Genomic DNA, 19,423 nt, shown 5'->3' on the forward strand with positions numbered 1-19,423 from the left:
ACAAAAGTCAAAAAGTAAACGCTGACGTATTGACCTGTTAAGCTTTCTTTCAGCAACTATCCTCCTCCTTCACCTCCCGAGATCTATGGGCAATGAAGTGTAAAGGCCACAGCAGGTCAATGAAGCACATTGTCCTGTGGCTTTTGTGAAGATTCACTGACCCATGCACACTGATAGCCCTTTTCAAAAGCTTATGAATAATGGTTTCTTTCACAATAAAAAATACCAAATAAATCTAGAAAACAACTGGAAATTATTAGATTAAAAACAAAATATGCCTTATAAACTGAGTGAGCATACAGGTCTTATTGAATCATGAATGGTATCTCTGGCCTGTAAGTTTAAAAATCCATTTAATTATTTATAAAAACAGGCTTTCACAGATCTGTAGTCTCTAATGTCCAAAGACAGAGCTGTCAGATTGAGCAACAATATTTAATTCCCTGAAACACTGTAATGATTTAACTTCTCACTCATTTGTTTATTTAATGTTTAGAAGTTGCAGTGCATTTGCTGAAGGGATTTGGCCAATACTTACAAACTGTAGGCCTTGGTAGCGCAGCAGTGGGAACCCTTTGATGACGTAGGTGGGTTTGTAGCTGCAGTCTGGCAGGACATGGAGCAAATAAGACTCGTCTATAAGCGGAACTGAACAGAGAAACGCTGTTAGAGTCGATGCGTCTACACGATGACTGATGAAGTCATCGGAAAGACAAACTTAAGTCTGCACTGAGGGTTGTGCAATGAAATCAGAGAAGGGGTTCAAAAATATAATGCTTCTAAAACCCTTCAAAGTTCTCTGGTTTGTTGAAAACCACTTCAGGTCTTATACAAATTAAACTATAGTTTTCTCTAAAATGATTCAGCATAGTAGGAGAAGAGCCCACCTAACACTGGTCATTATTCACAAATTCTCAGCTCACCTCATTACGAGGACAAATGAATAACCAACAATTGCACAGAAATCTGCTCTTGCCTAATCCAGCATAATGAATGGGTTTCAGAGAGGAGATTTCTGCAGTGCAGGGTGTCCTTCTGAGTCCCTCACCTGCAAAGGAGGAGTCCCGGGGGTCCTCTCTTAGCATCTCTGCTCCGTGGGTGGGGGCCCTCCGAGTCTTGCCAGGGGGCCACACATGGCTGGCGGCCGACTGTGGGATGTGACTCACTTCACTCATCAACACAGAGGACTCATCTGCCAGAGGAAGAGAATACAGATAAACCAGGATCCTGTCAATACAACAAGTTATTTTTGAGAAAAGGAGGCCACTTGAAAGACTAGTTTTTAAGTTTTGTTGATTGTGTGACCCCTTTACAAGTAGCACTTAAATCATTGGTTTAGAATCTAATTGAATGAAAAAATATATTTATAAAATAAACATATAATCTAAAAACAAGGTTCAAAACTGGTAAGTGGAACTAAATTGCTCTGCAGCTGAAGGAAAAGCTAAAAATACCATTGAAAACTGTACTTTCTGTTATCTTGGTCAGCTTTAAAGACTATGTACAAGAGCAGGTTATAATTACAGTAGCTTGAGTAAAGATGCGTTTTGTAAAACTATCAACAACAGCTGCTCCAGCAGTTGTATTATTCATTATGGATTCAGAATTTCATTTCTGAATGCATCTCCATAACCGTATTGACTTTTCTTATTCAAACAAAATAAAGAAAATAGGTTTTACAGCTGAAAATGTCAGTTTGAGAAACTTCATCTTGCCACTATATATGAAAACGGTGAGTATTTAAATTTGCTAACTATGCCTTGAAAAGCTTCCTTTCTCCAGACGGAGCATTTTAGCAAGACTTCTTTTAGAACATACTGTACAATAAAGTAGCGTTAACTCAGACTGCCACAGTACTATTTCTGATTCAGCAAGTTTTCCCACGTGTTTTCGGAACTATAAAGCAACTGTAGGAGATGAAATCCAAGGCATTAAATCCTAATGTTTTCACACTGCAGCTGAAGGTAGTCGGCAAACGTTTCCAACTTACTTGTGTAGAGAGAAATGGACTTCGAATCGATGACGGTAAACCTCAAGCCAGAGTGCGTGAGTCGCCACTGCAAAGACAAAACTCGTAAGAGGATTGCGTTTTTATACTTTCATGAAATATCTTGCTTATTTAAATCACAGGCCTTTCAAAATGTCTCTCTCCCTGTTATGGTCTCAGTTATGGTCCCTGTCAAAGGTCCAGAATGAAAATCGGTCCTGATGATTTGGGTGGAGCTGTAATGTTCTCCTATTGAGCGATGAACAACGAGAGGGCAATGAGACGGACAGCCCACAACTCCAACTAGTTGAGCTGCCAACTAGCCTTGCAGCAAACCCCTTTTGAATTTGAATCTTTTAGCACTCAATTCACTTTCGCAGTCTAAAATGGGAAAAATTGGCAAAAAGGTTAAAGAAACAGATTGTTCATTGTAAAGAAATCTACAACTTCAATCCTTTTTTTTTTTTTTTTACAGTAATCTGTAATCGTGAACTACTTACTGCTACTTCCACATGGTCAGTGCCTTTGTCGTTCTGTTTGTGTACGATCTCAAAGTAGTATCTGTTTGTCGCCTTTAGCCTGAGGGGAGGAGAAAATAACACCCATTAAATAGAATGAGGCTGTGAACAGAACTACTGGCTCTCCAGGTTATAACTTAAATAGCAGCAGAACCCACAAGGCACAAGACAACACACATTCAATTACAAATCAAAATAAAAGTAACAAACTCACTGACCTCCAAAAGCATTTTGGAGAACAGAACAAGCAGGTGTTCAGGGACCACAACAAGAGCAACAAGTATTATTAATAACAATACAAATTTTAATTAATCTGATGCATAATGTGCAAAGAGTTTTGAAGCTCAGTGTTCCCTGTACATGAAATTCCTGGCCAAAGCCTGAGAGAACTGAAATCTCATTAACTGTTAAATTACAGTTAAGGACCTGCTGCTTTTCAAAAACGATCAATGATAGTTAAGATAACCATCTTTTTGTCGGGTTTTTGTTGGGTTGTCAGAATATCTACTGGATTTAAACTCAGATCTCAATCTCATGTTCTATTTTTGGAAGGCAACATAACTATAATTGAAGCTGCTTGTATAATAAATCGTAATGATAATGTTCAGTTAGCAGGCTTGGAATGACTGACTTTGCCCAGCCCAGATCCACTATGAAGATAAACAAACAAGGGGGTTTGAATCTTTTATCTAAACACAGAATGCAAGTAAAGCCAGTTTGCTTAACACCGGTTTCTAAATATGGATATTTGGCCCCAGTCAATGCTGTACTCAAACAGGGACTCCCATCTACTTTGGATTTGTTAGTGGTACTCAGGGTCCCAGCCATGAGCCTTCAGATAGAAAACGGCCTCCATTCCACTTAGCACAGACGTTTGACGTTTTTCTTCCCCCCCAATTGTATCTCTGTCACAATAAACAGATGTTCCTAAATATGTCTCTCTTTTCTTTAACGACATGTTTCAGATTTTCTGCACTGCTGTCATCCCAGCTCAACAATTTGAAATAACAGACGACACCCAGCGACTGAAACCAGTTACATTTGACACTATTGTTTGACAATATTGTTTTCACTGGGCTTTATTTAGCATGGCTTTCCCCTCATGACTACAGGCCAAAACAATAAAAAGGCGAGTTGTTTCTAGCAGTTATTCAATCCCTTGACATTAGATATGTTCACTTACTGCACTGGGTGAGAAATCTGACTGGTGTATTTGCCAAACTCCCCCGGGGCAGCCCATTCTTTACCAGTCTGCAAGAGAGCCAGTGAAACACACACACGTGAAGTGCATTGGAAGGTGAAGGAAAGAAATTCAAAATTAAAAACAAGGGGTGAAACACAGAAATGCAAGACAAACAACAGCATATGGAATGGAAATTAACATATTATCATGGATAGAGACAATAGAAGCATTTTTCCTGAAGCGACACGATATGGCTCATGTTTTGTTGGGGGGATTCCACATGTAAAATCGGGGGATTATTAACTTGTTACCTTATTAATTTGTATTAGTACAGGACAACATAATCATAACTTTTTAAACTAACCTTTTTGGTTTTTGCTTTGTGATTCTGGTATAGAACTAATGTTAACTGTAATTAATTAACCAGGTCAGATGAGTAATAATTGCTGTTCATTGAGTGAAGAGAAAGCTCTCTTGTGGGTTCTTTATAGGGCTGAAAGGCAAATTTGCACTGGGCAAATAAGCAGCTTTATTTATGATGTGATTCATCATTCAGTTTCTGTGATGTATATAAAAGGACTAGCTGTTTTCAGAAAGGTCAATCCTATTTGTGCAAACATATTTGATCTAAATCTTACATTAAATAGATTTAGTCCTGATTGATAGTTGACTTTGAAAACAAAACTAAACAAAAAAAGAAGTCACACAGTGGCGTACGGGAATTTGTGGTGCCCCCCCCCGCAAGATCGAAGCACGATTGCAACCACCCTCAACCCCCTGCCCCTTGGGTGAGGCCCTAGGCGGGGGGCTATGCCTCTGAAGTCACAAACTAATCAAAGCAGGAGGAGGAAGCAATAACCAATATCGAGACCTACAGTTAAACACCTAGAATACCCATGATCCCAACATGGACTATTGAGCACTGCAAAGGTGTATAAAAGGTCAGTTCTGTAAGCAGAGGGAGGAAGAGCCCATGTAGATGGTATAGGTTTCTTTATCTTGCATACCTTTCCAACAAAGGCCAACAGATGCAGGTTCTGAGGCCGGTTGTCCAAGCTGAGCCAGAATTCAGAATTATCATCAGAGGCCACTGCAAATTGGTATTCACCTGGAACATATTCGTTGTTATATTAGCCAAACTGGTCTTACAGTTTATAGTCCAATATGATCATAGGATGGCAGTTAAGTTCAACACTCAAAACATTAAGAACATGAAGAATGTGCATAAAACAAAGCACATTTATGAGGCGTTTACAAACAAAAGCTCCTTGTGTATGAATACATGTTCAAACAAAGTCTGAACAGGAAGAATTTGGTGTCTGGGATAAAAGAGAAACCCAAACCATGTGCATCTCTAAAAGGTGAAAGGAGAAGCCCAAGAAACACATTTGTTTGCATTACAATGGAAAGGACAAAAACTTGAATGTGTATAATTTCCTCCTCTAAATTACACAATTTTCAGAGGCCTTAGAAGACAGACAGGCCAGATACTCTACAAAGGGGTCTCTCATTTCACGAGTCTCACATTACAGGAGCAGCTGTTGTTCTGATCACAGAGAACGCAATACCACCGAATGAAGGTATAAAACACTCAGTATGCTGCAGGAAGTAAAAACACTGCTATTGCTCTGACTTGTATTGAACTGTGTTTGGCTAACAATATAGCAGTCCTGTAATTACACTCACGAATACATCTACAGGTTTATTCTCTTAGCATCTATGGAAGTAATGTCACATTTCATATTGGTTGTTATTGGGACAAAATATCAAATTAAAACCCTATTAGCAGAGCTTTGTTCTGCACATAATTTTCAGTCTTTTGATCATGCATGTGTTATCCAGTGATGGATGTGTTGCCTATTATATCGTCTGGATTTGTTATTTTAGAGGAAAAGTGTTACAATCCACTGCACTTTTCTGCACTTTTGTCAATTTGCAAGAGTAAGTGTCAGAAGCCAGAGTGCTAAAATAATTAGAAAGTTGTAGAAAAACATCTGGTGTTATCCTTTCAACTCCAAGACAAACTGTGCTACATGTTACTCCTCATGCTTCCTTACTTGCAAATTATATTGCCAAAGTCACAGGTTTAACTAAATCTTGTTACCTTGAATTCACAAATTCAGTGACTAGTGAATGATGATTCAGCAAAGTTAAACATTAATTTCACCCTCCTAAGTAGCAATATAAAAAGCAGTAACTTACCATCTGAATACGGATGGAGGTAACCAAATATCCTAAGACCATAGTTTGTCCACTTGGGGGACACAGCCAGTTTCTTCACAGTAGTTCGTGTCTGAAACAAAAAGCAAGAGGTCACCCTTTAATCTTCAAGTCAAGCTTGTGTGCTTATCTTTAAATATCTTATTGCTAGCCCATTAAAATGGTTTAATTTACGGTTCACATAGGAGTGTCCTGTTTGGTTGTATAATCCAGTGCAGGACTCCTCAACCCTCCATCCTTAATTTAACATTTAGGAACTCATCTCAGACATGTAAATCACTCCTTCTGCAACTTATATAGAGGCACCATCATATGCTATTCACGATACCAAGTGCACAATAGTAACTGACCTCCATCGCTATAAACAGAGGTGCAATATGGGTAGAAAAGCATCTATCCTTAAATGATCTAAAGGAGCTGTCACTTAGCAGAAGAATGTACAGGCCAGACTTTTGTATGAGCTGTCACTCCTCTCGGGGACAGCAGAAGATCACAAACCCAGCCAGTCTCCTGCCTGGGCAGTCTACACAGTCTGCACTCTTCCTTTCTACTCCTTTGTCAAGGCCACCCCCATACAATTTCAATGCTGTTGAAGTCGGAGCACTGATGAGAACAGCACACATTTTAATATCCTGCATTTCTTCAGAAAAGCTGAACCCTGCAGTTTTGCTGAAATATAATCAACGCAGCAACTAATTCAATTAACTATCAAGTGCCATGGCAAGAGAGCCAATACTTCAGTTGGGGTCGTTATGGGAACCAAAGTCCATGACCTAGGGTATCTGTGGTGAGAAAAAAGGACCTCATCTGCAGTTGTCTTGGAAATTGAGCACTAAACTAAAGGCCTGCACACACAGGTTATTAAAGTTATTAAGTTATTAAAGCAGTGAAAATTTATGTTGGCGATTTATTGGTATCGGGGGGGAAAAGCTGAAAATATAATGGCACTCATACAACAGTATTCCAAGTTGTATTTATCGACACATGGCAAAACTGGTTTAACCTCTTTCAGTTGTGCTAACTGAGCATATAGCAATGCGATCTCAGTAATACGTGTTGTAAGTTTTGTGAGCATGAGAGAAGAATGTCAATCAAGTATTTACAGTACAGTAGGGAAAATGTTGTGAAGAATACACTATAAATTAATGTACTTTGCTTTTCTTTTTATGTCATGACAGTTCTTCTGGGATATTGTTTCAGGGAGAAATAGACATGTAGATGTATTTGAGATCCTACTGTTATTGGAATAGAAATAAACATTTATCCAAGCTGAGTTAGAAATACTAGTTTTCCAATATTCCAAGCTTTTTGTGGGGTAGAAAGGAAGGAAAACCATACATTGTTAATAAGCACCAATGTATTAACATTCAAAGTAGTCATCACCACACTGGAAGATCCAGTGAGATATACACTCACCTAAAGGATTATTAGGAACACCACACTAATACTGTGTTTGACTCCCTTTCGCCTTCAGAACTGCCTTAATTCTACGTGGCATTGATTCAACAAGGTGCTGAAAGCATTCTTTAGAAATGTTGGTCCATATTGATAGGATAGCATCTTGCAGTTGATGGAGATTTGTGGGATGCACATCCAGGGCACGAAGCTCCCGTTCCACCACATCCCAAAGATGCTCTATTGGGTTGAGATCTGGTGACTGTGGGGGCCAGTTTAGTACAGTGAACTCATTGTCATGTTCAAGAAACCAATTTGAAATGATTCGACCTTTGTGACATGGTGCATTATCCTGCTAGAAGTAGCCATCAGAGGATGGGTACATGGTGGTCATAAAGGGATGGACATGGTCAGAAACAATGCTCAGGTAGGCCGTGGCATTTAAACGATGCCCAATTGGCACTAAGGGGCCTAAAGTGTGCCAAGAAAACATCCCCCACACCATTACACCACCACCACCAGCCTGCACAGTGGTAACAAGGCATGATGGATCCATGTTCTCATTCTGTTTACGCCAAATTCTGACTCTACCATCTGAATGTCTCAACAGAAATCGAGACTCATCAGACCAGGCAACATTTTTCCAGTCTTCAACTGTCCAATTTTGGTGAGCTTGTGCAAATTGTAGCCTCTTTTTCCTGTTTGTAGTGGAGATGAGTGGTACCCGGTGGGGTCTTCTGCTGTTGTAGCCCATCCGCCTCAAGGTTGTACGTGTTGTGGCTTCACAAATGCTTTGCTGCATACCTCGGTTGTAACGAGTGGCTATTTCAGTCAAAGTTCCTCTTCTATCAGCTTGAATCAGTCGGCCCATTCTCCTCTGACCTCTAGCATCAACAAGGCATTTTCGCCCACAGGACTGCCGCATACTGGATGTTTTTCCCTTTTCACACCATTCTTTGTAAACCCTAGAAACGGTTGTGTGTGAAAATCCCAGTAACTGAGCAGATTGTGAAATACTCAGACCGGCCCGTCTGGCACCAACAACCATGCCACGCTCAAAATTGCTTAAATCACCTTTCTTTCCCATTCAGACATTCAGTTTGGAGTTCAGGAGATTGTCTTGACCAGGACCACACCCCTAAATGCATTGAAGCAACTGCCATGTGATTGGTTGATTACATAATTGCATTAATGAGAAATTGAACAGGTGTTCCTAATAATCCTTTAGGTGAGTGTACATGTGAGTTATTAGGACCATTTGTGTCTCAATTAACACCACTAGAAAGTTTAAACAAAAAAGTTTCAGAACATCATGAGTTAGCGTCTTTGCAAAAATAGGACTAGTTAGATGGAAACAAATTTGCAGTTTCAAATTATAAAGTAACAGTAGTGCAAATCTATTTTTCTCCTTAAAAAAATAAGAAAAAAAGTAAAATCCCTTGCCAAAGCAGGGTGGCAGACTTTTTCCATCTGGCACCTTCATTTGATCTGCAGTGGGACTGGCTTCCTTCCAACGGCTGTGTATGACAAATATTTTTCAACAGCACAAATCAAAGTAGGTCAGCTATCGGGCACAAAACCACATCTTTTGTAATGCTGCCATTTTTGTCGTCTTCTGTGCTCCGACCTAAAAGCATTTAGCAAAGAGGCAAATCTCAACGGTCAAGCAGTAGGGCTCTTCTGCCGCCTTGATTGAATTTTGAATTTTGCTGGGAAGTAAACCTATTACTGAGCAGACTTACCGTAAGTAGAAAATAATTCTCACATCAGATGTTCAGTAAACCATTTAACATTCAAAAACGTAGTAGTATTAAAGGAATAAAACATTCCAGGTCTGACGGGAACACTGTGTCTTTGTCAATAGTACATTAGAACAGAAATATGCAAACAAGGATTTATTTCAGTAGATTTCTAAGCATAGTTACACATAAATATTCAGTATGATATTCACTATTGTTCATCTCTAGTACTGATACTGCATATGTTAATAAGGTATTATATTGGGCTTCGTTTTTAAGCGTAGCATATATCAATATCCAGTGGGAGAATTTGATTAACACATTCAAATAGTAGAAGTATTATTGCTGTTTTGAATTTCTGGCCACTTTACCCAAATCCCACCTGGACATTGCTGCCCAACTTGACGAAGTGCCCCTAATAAAACCACCAATGGCAGAACTGAGAACTGCATTTATAGTGGTTTGTTGCTGAAAAGTGATTCTAGATATTAGACTACTGGTCCATTAGACTTTTAAGCCAAAACTGGTAAGTTGCCACACAATTATATGAAGTTACTCTTCCAGTAACTTTGTCAAACAACACCTCCTTTTTTAACAAAAAATATGACCTACAAAATCCTAAAACAAACAAACTGAAATAAATCCCTTCATGCGTTTGGGCCTGAATGACTACGAGACTGAATATAACTAAGAGATTGACAAGTCAGAACCCAAACCCAGCCTAGCCAGATTTCAATGGGCTTAGTAGGAACTTCTGTGGGAAAGTAGACTAATATTGTACCCGACAAGATAAAAGTTACCTTCAATTCAAGAGTATAAGTGGATTAATGTGCATTATGGGTTACTGTCAAGTTAGGAGGTCACAGCTGTCAAAATGTCACCGGTAACCAACAAAGCAATCTTTCCATTTCGACCCTGGATAAAGCTGCAGGTATAAGGTTTCTTAGTAATGAAGATTCACATGCCTATCAACCTTGGAAGTAATATTTAATACCGGATGTTTTATTGTTACTGAAATAGAGTACACTTTACCACTGAAGATCTAGCCTTGTGAAGTCCATAATAACAAATTAATTAGAGTGTGTATTCACCACAGGAATCAAGGTCTGTGGGTAATATAACCTCGAGCACTACCATTTACCCAAATTAATTTGATTGGTTGTGGAGCAATAATAATAGTGACTCTATATCAGTAATGTACATTATTGCAATGAGCTCATATCTCATAGTTTACCAGAAGGCTTTTGCAATAGTAGTTTTCTTGTACTGATCACAACCGTGCTAATAGGCAAAGATTTATAAGTGTTTTCTTCACATCTTGAATATATAGTGTGGGTGTAATAATTGTGGTCCATAAATAAATAGTATAAAGTGAAAACCCACCATAGATTTGTTGCATTGAATAGTGTGTACTTGCATGTCTGATATGAAAACTATTGTGAATGTCTGCAGGATGATTAATAAACTGTAAAGCTGCAGGTGAAAGTATATGGACTCACATGGGGATATAGAGGGTAATGCAGATACTTCCGAAGCTGTTCAGTAGAGCTGCCACACCAGTCTTCAAAAATGTGCAAATTAGCTTGACCTTTATACTGTGAAGACAAAGAAAATAAAAAGGGAAATAAAAGTTTGTTAATGTGAAGGTGCACTTATGTGATCCGGAATAGTATTTTGTTCAAATACAATATAATTTGTTTCTTATGTAGCGTAAAGAAAATATTGAAGGACAGAGATAGATTTAATTATGAGCAACTCCCAGGAAAGGGAAAAAAAAGTAACAGGTAGTTTAAGGTTTGCCTGCAGATTTTTTTTTTCCTCCCCCAGTTTCTGATGTGTGTCACATATGTCCCAAGAGAAATTAAAATGCCTATCCTTCCTACACTGAGAAGCCAGACGGAGAATTAGCTGGTAAGATAAACAAAAAATATATTATTTTTCCCCCCTTGTTGAGCCTTAGGATTGCCAAAACAAATTCAGCCATATTCATTCACTCTGTGGCAGAATAAAGGAAACGTCTGTTTACTACTGCAGAAGCAATTTATTTTTCAACTCCTATGGTTTTTGGTAAATTAGCTTTTTTCTGCGAAAGAGACCAGCACCAGAAATGTTTCTTTGCATCTTTCACAATTCACTGTATTCACTGCACTGTCCTATAAAATCTCTTGAATTCAGAGGTCTTTAAATATGGATCATTTCACAAATGTATACATCACCTCTTTTTTTATTGATTTATGCTTTATTTAATTCCTATGTAATGGACATATCCTATCCATCCAGGCTATGCGTTCCAAAGGCTATTTCAGACCAGAAGCTCTTCAGAGTGGCTGCAATGTTCTAAGCACCCTCTCTTGAGGATATGGCAATTTAGAATATAACAGCCCTCAAAAATATGCTCTAGACTGACAGTCTTAATGCTATAACTTTCTAAAATACTTCTTAACGCAATCACAATTTCCACAGTGATCACAATGTGCTCTTCAGTGTTGAGGCTTCCTCAGTGAAACAGGAAATGCAGTGCTTTGGATTATCTTAATATAGCAGAGATGTACGACCACAATAATATCCAGAGACACTGCTTCTGATCACAGCAAAGACATGATACAAATACTTTTGTTTATATTTTTATATTTTGTTGGCCAAATCTGTACCTGAAGAGCAACAATCCAGCAGAGTTTATGCATTGATCACCACCAATCAGCACATAATTAAGACTTGTAGCTAATTTAGATCTATGCATCATCGATAAAGTCCAGATTGTAGCTCTTCAGGAAGAGAGATTGATCAGATTGGCAAAGCAGTCATCACAGTCTAACCACAGACACCTTCCACATCTTTCACAGCCTCTCAGAAATCAGACCGTTATTGAAGATCTTTTAAACTCCTCCTGTGTGTCACCTGTGGATCACTGCTCTCCCAAGCCATTCTACAACATGTACATATTGTACTGTATTTTCGGTTTCACTTCATATTGTGTTTGTTTCCCTGCAGGGTTTCCTTTTAACTTGTAAAGAAAATGAAAATAAATCAATAAAAAATACAACTGGAATATACAATCATGGCAAATCATTATGAAAATGTGCTGCAATAGGTGCTCCCTCACGTTATTAATGAAAAAGAAACCAGTTTTGAACCCAAAATTGAAAGCACTGAGTCACAATCTGAGAGAATTACACTGCCAAAATCCCCAATAGAGGTAGCCATAAAACACATGAACTATAATACACTAATACAATAATAACTACATTTGAAAGAGTGGAAAACAGTTATATATCTTAGATTTATTAAAAAAAATATATTTAAAAAGAATATTTGTATAATTATTATTATTATTGTTATATTCTCTTTTCATACAGTGGAGTTCACATATGGGGCCAGATTAGGGCTCAGAGAAATGATTAACGAGCAAACAAGCTTTCCCAAGTCTTTCTTCTGGACAGATTTCAATGCATGTGGTGGCAAGTTACAACACACATCACTGAGTCAAATGCAGACAGGTGATACCAGCATTCCCACAGTACCTCAGGTTTCCAGGGCTGTTTCTTGTTCGGTGTCTGCCAGATTCTGTGTGCCTCTGCAGATCCCGTATAGTCACTCAGCACCTAAAACCCATTAAAAACAGGACACACACAAAAGACATGCTTGATTGAACCACAGTAAGGCAATTTATCAATAAATATTTACACAGTATAAAAACACTGCTTGTTCAGGATTAATACTTTTTTTTGCTGGATTAACGCAATATACTTGGCATCAATTATATTCGCACAACACTGTGGGAACTGTCTGCCTGTAGCAAGATTGTGCCCACTCACAAACTTCCAGTCTCTATAACAAGAATGGGAAGGGCACAATAAAATATGCCATTGTAGTCAGTCAAGTTCTGCTGGCAAACTCCACAAGCACAAGCCGATCAATGTTATAAGCAGTGGCAAACTCCATTTAGGAATGAACTGGGGAGAGCTTGATTGACTTTTCCTGCTCAACTCTCCACCGAACAAATGCTAGTTATAGAACTCTCTCCTCAGCATGAAGCACTTTGCATGTCACACGAAGAGCTGTAATTGAGGGATATGACAAGCGCTAAGCGAGCACAAGTTGCTGGGTAATCATTTTTAACAGGATTTACATACAGTCAATAGTGTTGCTGTTCAGTTGTAATACGTCTTATACAGTGAGGGAAAAAAGTATTTGATCCCCTGCTGATTTTGTATGTTTGCCCACTGACAAAGAAATGATCAGTCTATAATTTTAATGGTAGGTGTATTTTAACAGTGAGAGACAGAATAACAACAAAAAAATCCAGAAAAACGCATTTCAAAAAAAGTTATAAATTGATTTGCATGTTAATGAGGGAAATAAGTATTTGATCCCCTATCAATCAACAAGATTTCTGGCTCCCAGGTGTCTTATACAGATAACGAGCTGAGATTAGGAGCACTCTCTTAAAGGGACTGCTCCTAATCTCAGCTCGTTACCTGTATAAAAGACACCTGTCCACAGAAGCAATCAATCAATCACATTCCAAACTCTCCACCATGGCCAAGACCAAAGAGCTGTCCAAGGATGTCAGGGACAAGATTGTAGACCTACACAAGGCTGGAATGGGCTACAAGACCATCGCCAAGCAGCTTGGTGAGAAGGTGACAACAGTTGGTGCGATTATTCGCAAATGGAAGAAACACAAAATAACTGTCAGTCTCCCTCGGTCTGGGGCTCCATGCAAGATCTCACCTCGTGGAGTTTCAATGATCATGAGAACGGTGAGGAATCAGCCCAGAACTACACGGGAGGATCTTGTTAATGATCTCAAGGCAGCTGGGACCATAGTCACCAAGAAAACAATTGGTAACCCACTACGCCGTGAAGGACTGAAATCCTGCAGCGCCCGCAAGGTCCCCCTGCTCAAGAAAGCACATGTACAGGCCCATCTGAAGTTTGCCAATGAACATCTGAATGATTCAGAGGAGAACTGGGTGAAAGTGTTGTGGTCAGATGAGACCAAAATCGAGCTCTTTGGCATCAACTCAACTCGCCGTGTTTGGAGGAGGCGGAGGAGGAATGACCCCAAGAACACCATCCCCACCGTCAAACATGGAGGTGGAAACATTATGCTTTGGGGGTATTTTTCTGCTAAGGGGACAGGACAACTGCACCACATCAAAGGGACGATGGACGGGGCCATGTACCGTCAAATCTTGGGTGAGAACCTCCTTCCCTCAGCCAGGGCATTGAAAATGGGTCGTGGATAGGTATTCCAGCATGACAATGACCCAAAACACACAGCCAAGGCAACAAAGGAGTGGCTCAAGAAGAAGCACATTAAGGTCCTGGAGTGGCCTACCAGTCTCCAGACCTTAATCCCATAGAAAATCTGTGGAGGGAGCTGAAGGTTCGAGTTGCTAAACGTCAGACTCGAAACCTTAATGACTTGGAGAGGATCTGCAAAGAGGAGTGGGCCAAAATCCCTCCTGAGATGTGTGCAAACCTGGTGGCCAACTACAAGAAACGTCTGACCTCTGTGATTGCCAACAAGGGTTTTGCCACCAAGTACTAAGTCGAAGGGGTCAAATACTTATGTCCCTCATTAACATGCAAATCAATTTATAACTTTTTTGAAATGCGTTTTTCTGGATTTGTTTGTTGTTATTCTGTCTCTCACTGTTAAAATACACCTACCATTAAAATTATAGACTGATCATTTCTTTGTCAGTGGGCAAACGTACAAAATCAGCAGGGGATCAAATACTTTTTTCCCTCACTGTATATAGACTGCAAGTACAATGTTTGCATGATTGCCAAACAAGGAAATTAAAAGACAATTCTCATACAAATCTGATTTCTAGAGAGCCAGTGTCTCTCGTTTTATACAAACGTAACAAATTCACTTTCATTAATTCAATTATTGGGCTTACGTAGTTACATTCGGTAGGTATTCAGTGATTGTACATAGGAACCATAATACCTGTTTTACCAAGGAAAAGGGTTGGCCACCACAAATCTTCATAATTGTTGTTTTGAGGGGTGGGGTAGGGGGATTACCACATAAATCATACATTTATCAAAAATACTAATTTGTTCTTACATCCCTCTCAGCATCACTTTGGTCTTGAAAACTGACATCACTCCAGGAACCGTATTCTAATGGAAAATAAAACAAAAGGAGAGAAAGATCACGTCACTACTCTGGCGCTCACACACAAACGCAATGGGATTCTTCGACATAAAACAATCAAACACTCACACAAATTCATAAGACAGTGTACTTGGCTGCACTCAATGGCATAATTAAACTTCACAATTATTTTCAAATCTTATATCATCAGAGTGAATATAAAAAAAGAAAAAAAAATTAAGAATGGAATGGAATTAGAGTTAATGTTTTATCACGGCACTGTGTGTTCCATAGCCAAATAACCCTTGGTTAAACAAGAAGAAATTCATGTTTAAGACTTTGTGGAAGAAACTACACAGTATAAACAAAATCTGCTGGACAGGAACCTGAGGTAAATACAAGAATAGTTCAGCGAGTGAACAGTAAATAAAAATGGACAAGCACTGTGCCATTAGTTACCAAGGGAACCTGTGACCGCTGCTGTATAAAAAGACTGAACACAGGACCTGAGCACACGCAGAAACTTCCCCCACTTACGGGTGAACAGTCAGTCAACTAAATGACATGTTCACCAGTCCACGCCTTTGCTTGTTCCTTGTATAAATCATCTGTTGACCCCTCAAAGCAGAATGCTGCTTGTAACATTTGGTATCAGTGTGGTATGGAATCTATTAAAGATTTGCAAATTGACAACTATTTTAGTTTCACTGGCTCTCACAGAAATGTTTGTGGTCACTAACACACTACTTGCAAATTCAGATCTGTCTGCAAAATACAGAGGTTCGATTTTGGATTTCATGCTAGAAATTGGCCACAATTGCAATGGATGTGTGTTTAAAGTGAAAGATCATTATACTGTAGCTTACTCTCCAGAGCTTGCATTGCAATACAGGAACAAGACATAAGCTAGTATTTAACCTTTCTAAAGTTATCTGTGATTCCCTTCATACTCAAGAGCATTGATTGCTGCATTCCTCGGTGGTCTGTGATAGACATAGGCCACATCATTCATTATTACAGACTACCACCACGTCTTTACCGATTTACTGGCCAGAATATAGAACATAAGAAAGTTTACAATCGAGAGGAGGCCATTCGACCCATCGTGCTCATTTGGTGTCCATTAATAACTAAGTGATCCAAGGATCCTATCCAGTGTATTTTGAATGTTCCCAAATTTTCAGCTTCAGCCACATCGCTGGGGAGTTTGTTCCAGATTGTGACAACTCTCTGTGGGAAGAAGCGTCTCCTGTTTTCCGTTTTGAATGCCTTGTAGCCCAATTTCCATTTGTGTCCCCGGGTGCGTGTGTCCCTGCTGATCTGGAAAAGCTCCTCTGGATGCATTCACTCAATTTAGAAAAAATATAAATCACAGTAAGCAGATCCTGCACAAATATTTGAAACGCAGGGCAAGTGTTCTCCTTTCCACCGAGTGTCTAATCGGTTTCTTATATCAACCTGAAAGCAATACTTTGACAAAGGATCCCCACAGCCTTTGTAGTGCTTGGATTCACATGTAATTTATACTGCTAATGATTATTTACACCTCTGCGAAAAAAAGATACATTTGTTGTTCATTATACATTCTGAAAAGTTTTGGGAAAGCACTGATGCAGGCCAGTGACTGCTCGTGGATTTGAGGTGAGCAGCTGATAAGAAAAGCAAGATATACAAAACTGAAGAAACATGGCGGCTGTTTAATCTTTACTGATCTACATTTCACAAACTAAGACATTTTAACTGGTAATTTACCAAGTAGACCTACATTTAAAGTCATGTCAGAATCCATTATTTGCATTATGTGTCTCACCTTTCTTTTGTGCCTTTTCTGGTTTAATCCATAGAGGTGTTTGACTCTATACAGGGAGTTCTTTGAGAATATTTCTTATAGAAACTTCTATTCTCTTAAGATCTGTATCTTTTTGAATGCTCCCCTCTGTTGTATCCGATGTGAGTTTATGAATGGCACTTTCAGACACAAGAATCACATAGCTGGAATACACAGATACAGTTATAAATAACTTTTGAACTGGCATAACTAAAGGTGACTGCAACATGGAGTATGTGAAATGGAAGCTGTCCAAAAAGTAAGTACTAGGAAAAAAAACAACTGCTAAATGTTTACCTCAGTCTCCTCAATGGGCCTTTGTGAGTTTATGGTTAACAGTTTCAAAGTAAATGTTGGAGCTGGATAGGAACGAATAAATACAAATTAAGTTAAGCAGGAAGGAGCATAATATTCAATCAGATGTGTGTAATGTATTTATTTATTATATGCTTTAATGTAGCGTCTTCCCATATGGAGCTAATGCTAAAACAAGGCACCATGGTACACTGCAGTGCAGTAAAGAAGCGGTGACAACAACGACATCCCCAGCTTGCTGACAGTTCTGTCGCCAATGAATTTACAACTTAGCCTACGTCAGCTGAGTGCTCGGCCTGTGCCAAGCAAGACTGTCCCATTTGGACCAGATTGCTTTCTTGAGTTACTAATGGGGAATCGTTTCCAAAGGGGGGTGGCGTGAAATACTTCAGACAGCCAGATTTAGATGTATGCCTTAGGGTGAAGGCTGAAAAGGCTTGAAAGGTACAGAACTTACTGAACTACGAACAAGCAGCTACTGTAGCTGTAACATTTGGCTTGGTTTTTACAGTTATAAAATTTGATTTGAATGTCTCTACCTTCGCTATTAATGAGACCCAAAAAGGGTCTCCATTCTTTACTTATGTCTTTTTACCTCAAGTATTTATCAGGTTGCAGTATGAATAAAATACTCCATAAACCTGTCACACATTATTTCCTTGGGCTCTTCTTCTCTCAGACACGTTTAATCTTTTAATCGTTTTTACCATTTTCTAATGTTCAAGTAGGATACGTTTTTTTATATTTGTGCCTGTGCATATAATAATCTTTATTTACATTTTTTTAAAGAAAAAGGAAAAATGTCAACATTCACAATAAGATTGTTCACCCCTCTTTTGTTCAAATTCAAACACTTCAAACCTGAACTGAACAGCCATTATAACTTCACTGCTTAGAAAAAGTGCTAACCTGTGCCAAATTATAGGTTGGCTTCATGGTGCCGACTTATATCCAAAGAGGAAAAAAGGTAGACATCTAACCCTTTCCTAAATTTGAACAGGGGTATGATGAAATTCAAAGATACATGGCTTGGGCCCCCAAAAATGATGTTCTTGTACAAGAATAGAATGCAACACCACACTTGCAAAAAAAACAATTGTGGATAGAACACCACATAGCTATTTTCATTATAGAGTTGTTTATCTGTGGATACATTTTGAAAGTCTGCCTTCTACAGAGTTTTCAAAGGGAGGGAGTATTCTATTTTTGTGATTTTTCCTCACTTTACGGATTATCCGGAGGTTGGGAGGTGGTGAGACTGAATGGCAAGCATTACATTCTTACAAAACGTTTAAGAGCAATTTTCCTCTGTCCCTACCTGGCACTCAAAAAGCAGGATGTGCAAAAGGCATTACATTAGGCCTTTTTAAGAGTAAACACAATTTACAGAATGAAGTGTCTAAGAAAAGTGAAATAGCTGCTCTTACAGGACAAAGAACACACCTGGAACTACATGAGAGGATGCTGTCTAGACTGTCATCACATCAAGTCACAATTTGCTAGCTTGTGGCCAGTAGGATATTATTATTATTATTATTATTATTATTATTATTATTATTATTATTATATTTCTTAGCAGACACCCTTAACCAGGGTGACATGCAATTGTTAATATACATGCCATTATTTTGTTATTTTATTTTTTTACATACAATTACTGGAGCAATCTAGGTACAGTGCCTTGCTCAAGGGCACAACAGCACTGTCCCCCATCTGGGATCCCCCGTCCCCCATCATCTCAACACTGCTGAGTCCAGAGCCCTAACCACTACTTGACATTGCTGATATCATTGATAACAGTGTTTGTGCTCCAGCAAGCACTATCAAAAGAACCACTGCCAAATAGGCATCCACATTCCATGGATCTGTAGTCAAAACAAAAATTCACATGCAAAAACGTATTCAATATTCACATCCTACAGCGTAAATGCAAATACTTTATACACAAAGGCAAATGCTGCCCGATGTCTATTATTTTTATTTTTTTTTAAAGGGGGGGGGGTTCGGCGAGGCTGAACAGGAGTAGGAGCATAGACCAGAAACCTCCACAGCAAATTTTACTTTTATTTTACTTCAACTGTAGCATTTTCATCAGCCATTTGTATTTGGTTGACGTTTTGCTT

General features: G+C 38.9%; 1 protein-coding gene across 1 annotated transcript in view; it reads right to left on the bottom strand.

Annotated features, from left to right (window-relative positions):
• The window catches only part of b4galnt3b (beta-1,4-N-acetyl-galactosaminyl transferase 3b), a 50,327-nt gene that overhangs the window by 12,162 nt on the left and 18,742 nt on the right, over nucleotides 1-19,423 (bottom strand). The window contains exons 2-11 of the mRNA XM_066723982.1: nucleotides 15,128-15,183; nucleotides 12,564-12,644; nucleotides 10,542-10,637; nucleotides 5,891-5,981; nucleotides 4,696-4,796; nucleotides 3,689-3,756; nucleotides 2,488-2,566; nucleotides 1,991-2,057; nucleotides 1,049-1,192; nucleotides 539-648 (exon numbers count right to left, since the gene is read on the bottom strand). Of these exons, the coding sequence (XP_066580079.1) occupies nucleotides 539-648; nucleotides 1,049-1,192; nucleotides 1,991-2,057; nucleotides 2,488-2,566; nucleotides 3,689-3,756; nucleotides 4,696-4,796; nucleotides 5,891-5,981; nucleotides 10,542-10,637; nucleotides 12,564-12,644; nucleotides 15,128-15,183 (893 nt within the window). The remainder of the gene's footprint in view (nucleotides 1-538; nucleotides 649-1,048; nucleotides 1,193-1,990; nucleotides 2,058-2,487; nucleotides 2,567-3,688; nucleotides 3,757-4,695; nucleotides 4,797-5,890; nucleotides 5,982-10,541; nucleotides 10,638-12,563; nucleotides 12,645-15,127; nucleotides 15,184-19,423) is intronic.

This window comes from Amia ocellicauda, chromosome 15, assembly GCF_036373705.1.
Source record: "Amia ocellicauda isolate fAmiCal2 chromosome 15, fAmiCal2.hap1, whole genome shotgun sequence".
Lineage (NCBI taxonomy): Eukaryota > Metazoa > Chordata > Actinopteri > Amiiformes > Amiidae > Amia > Amia ocellicauda.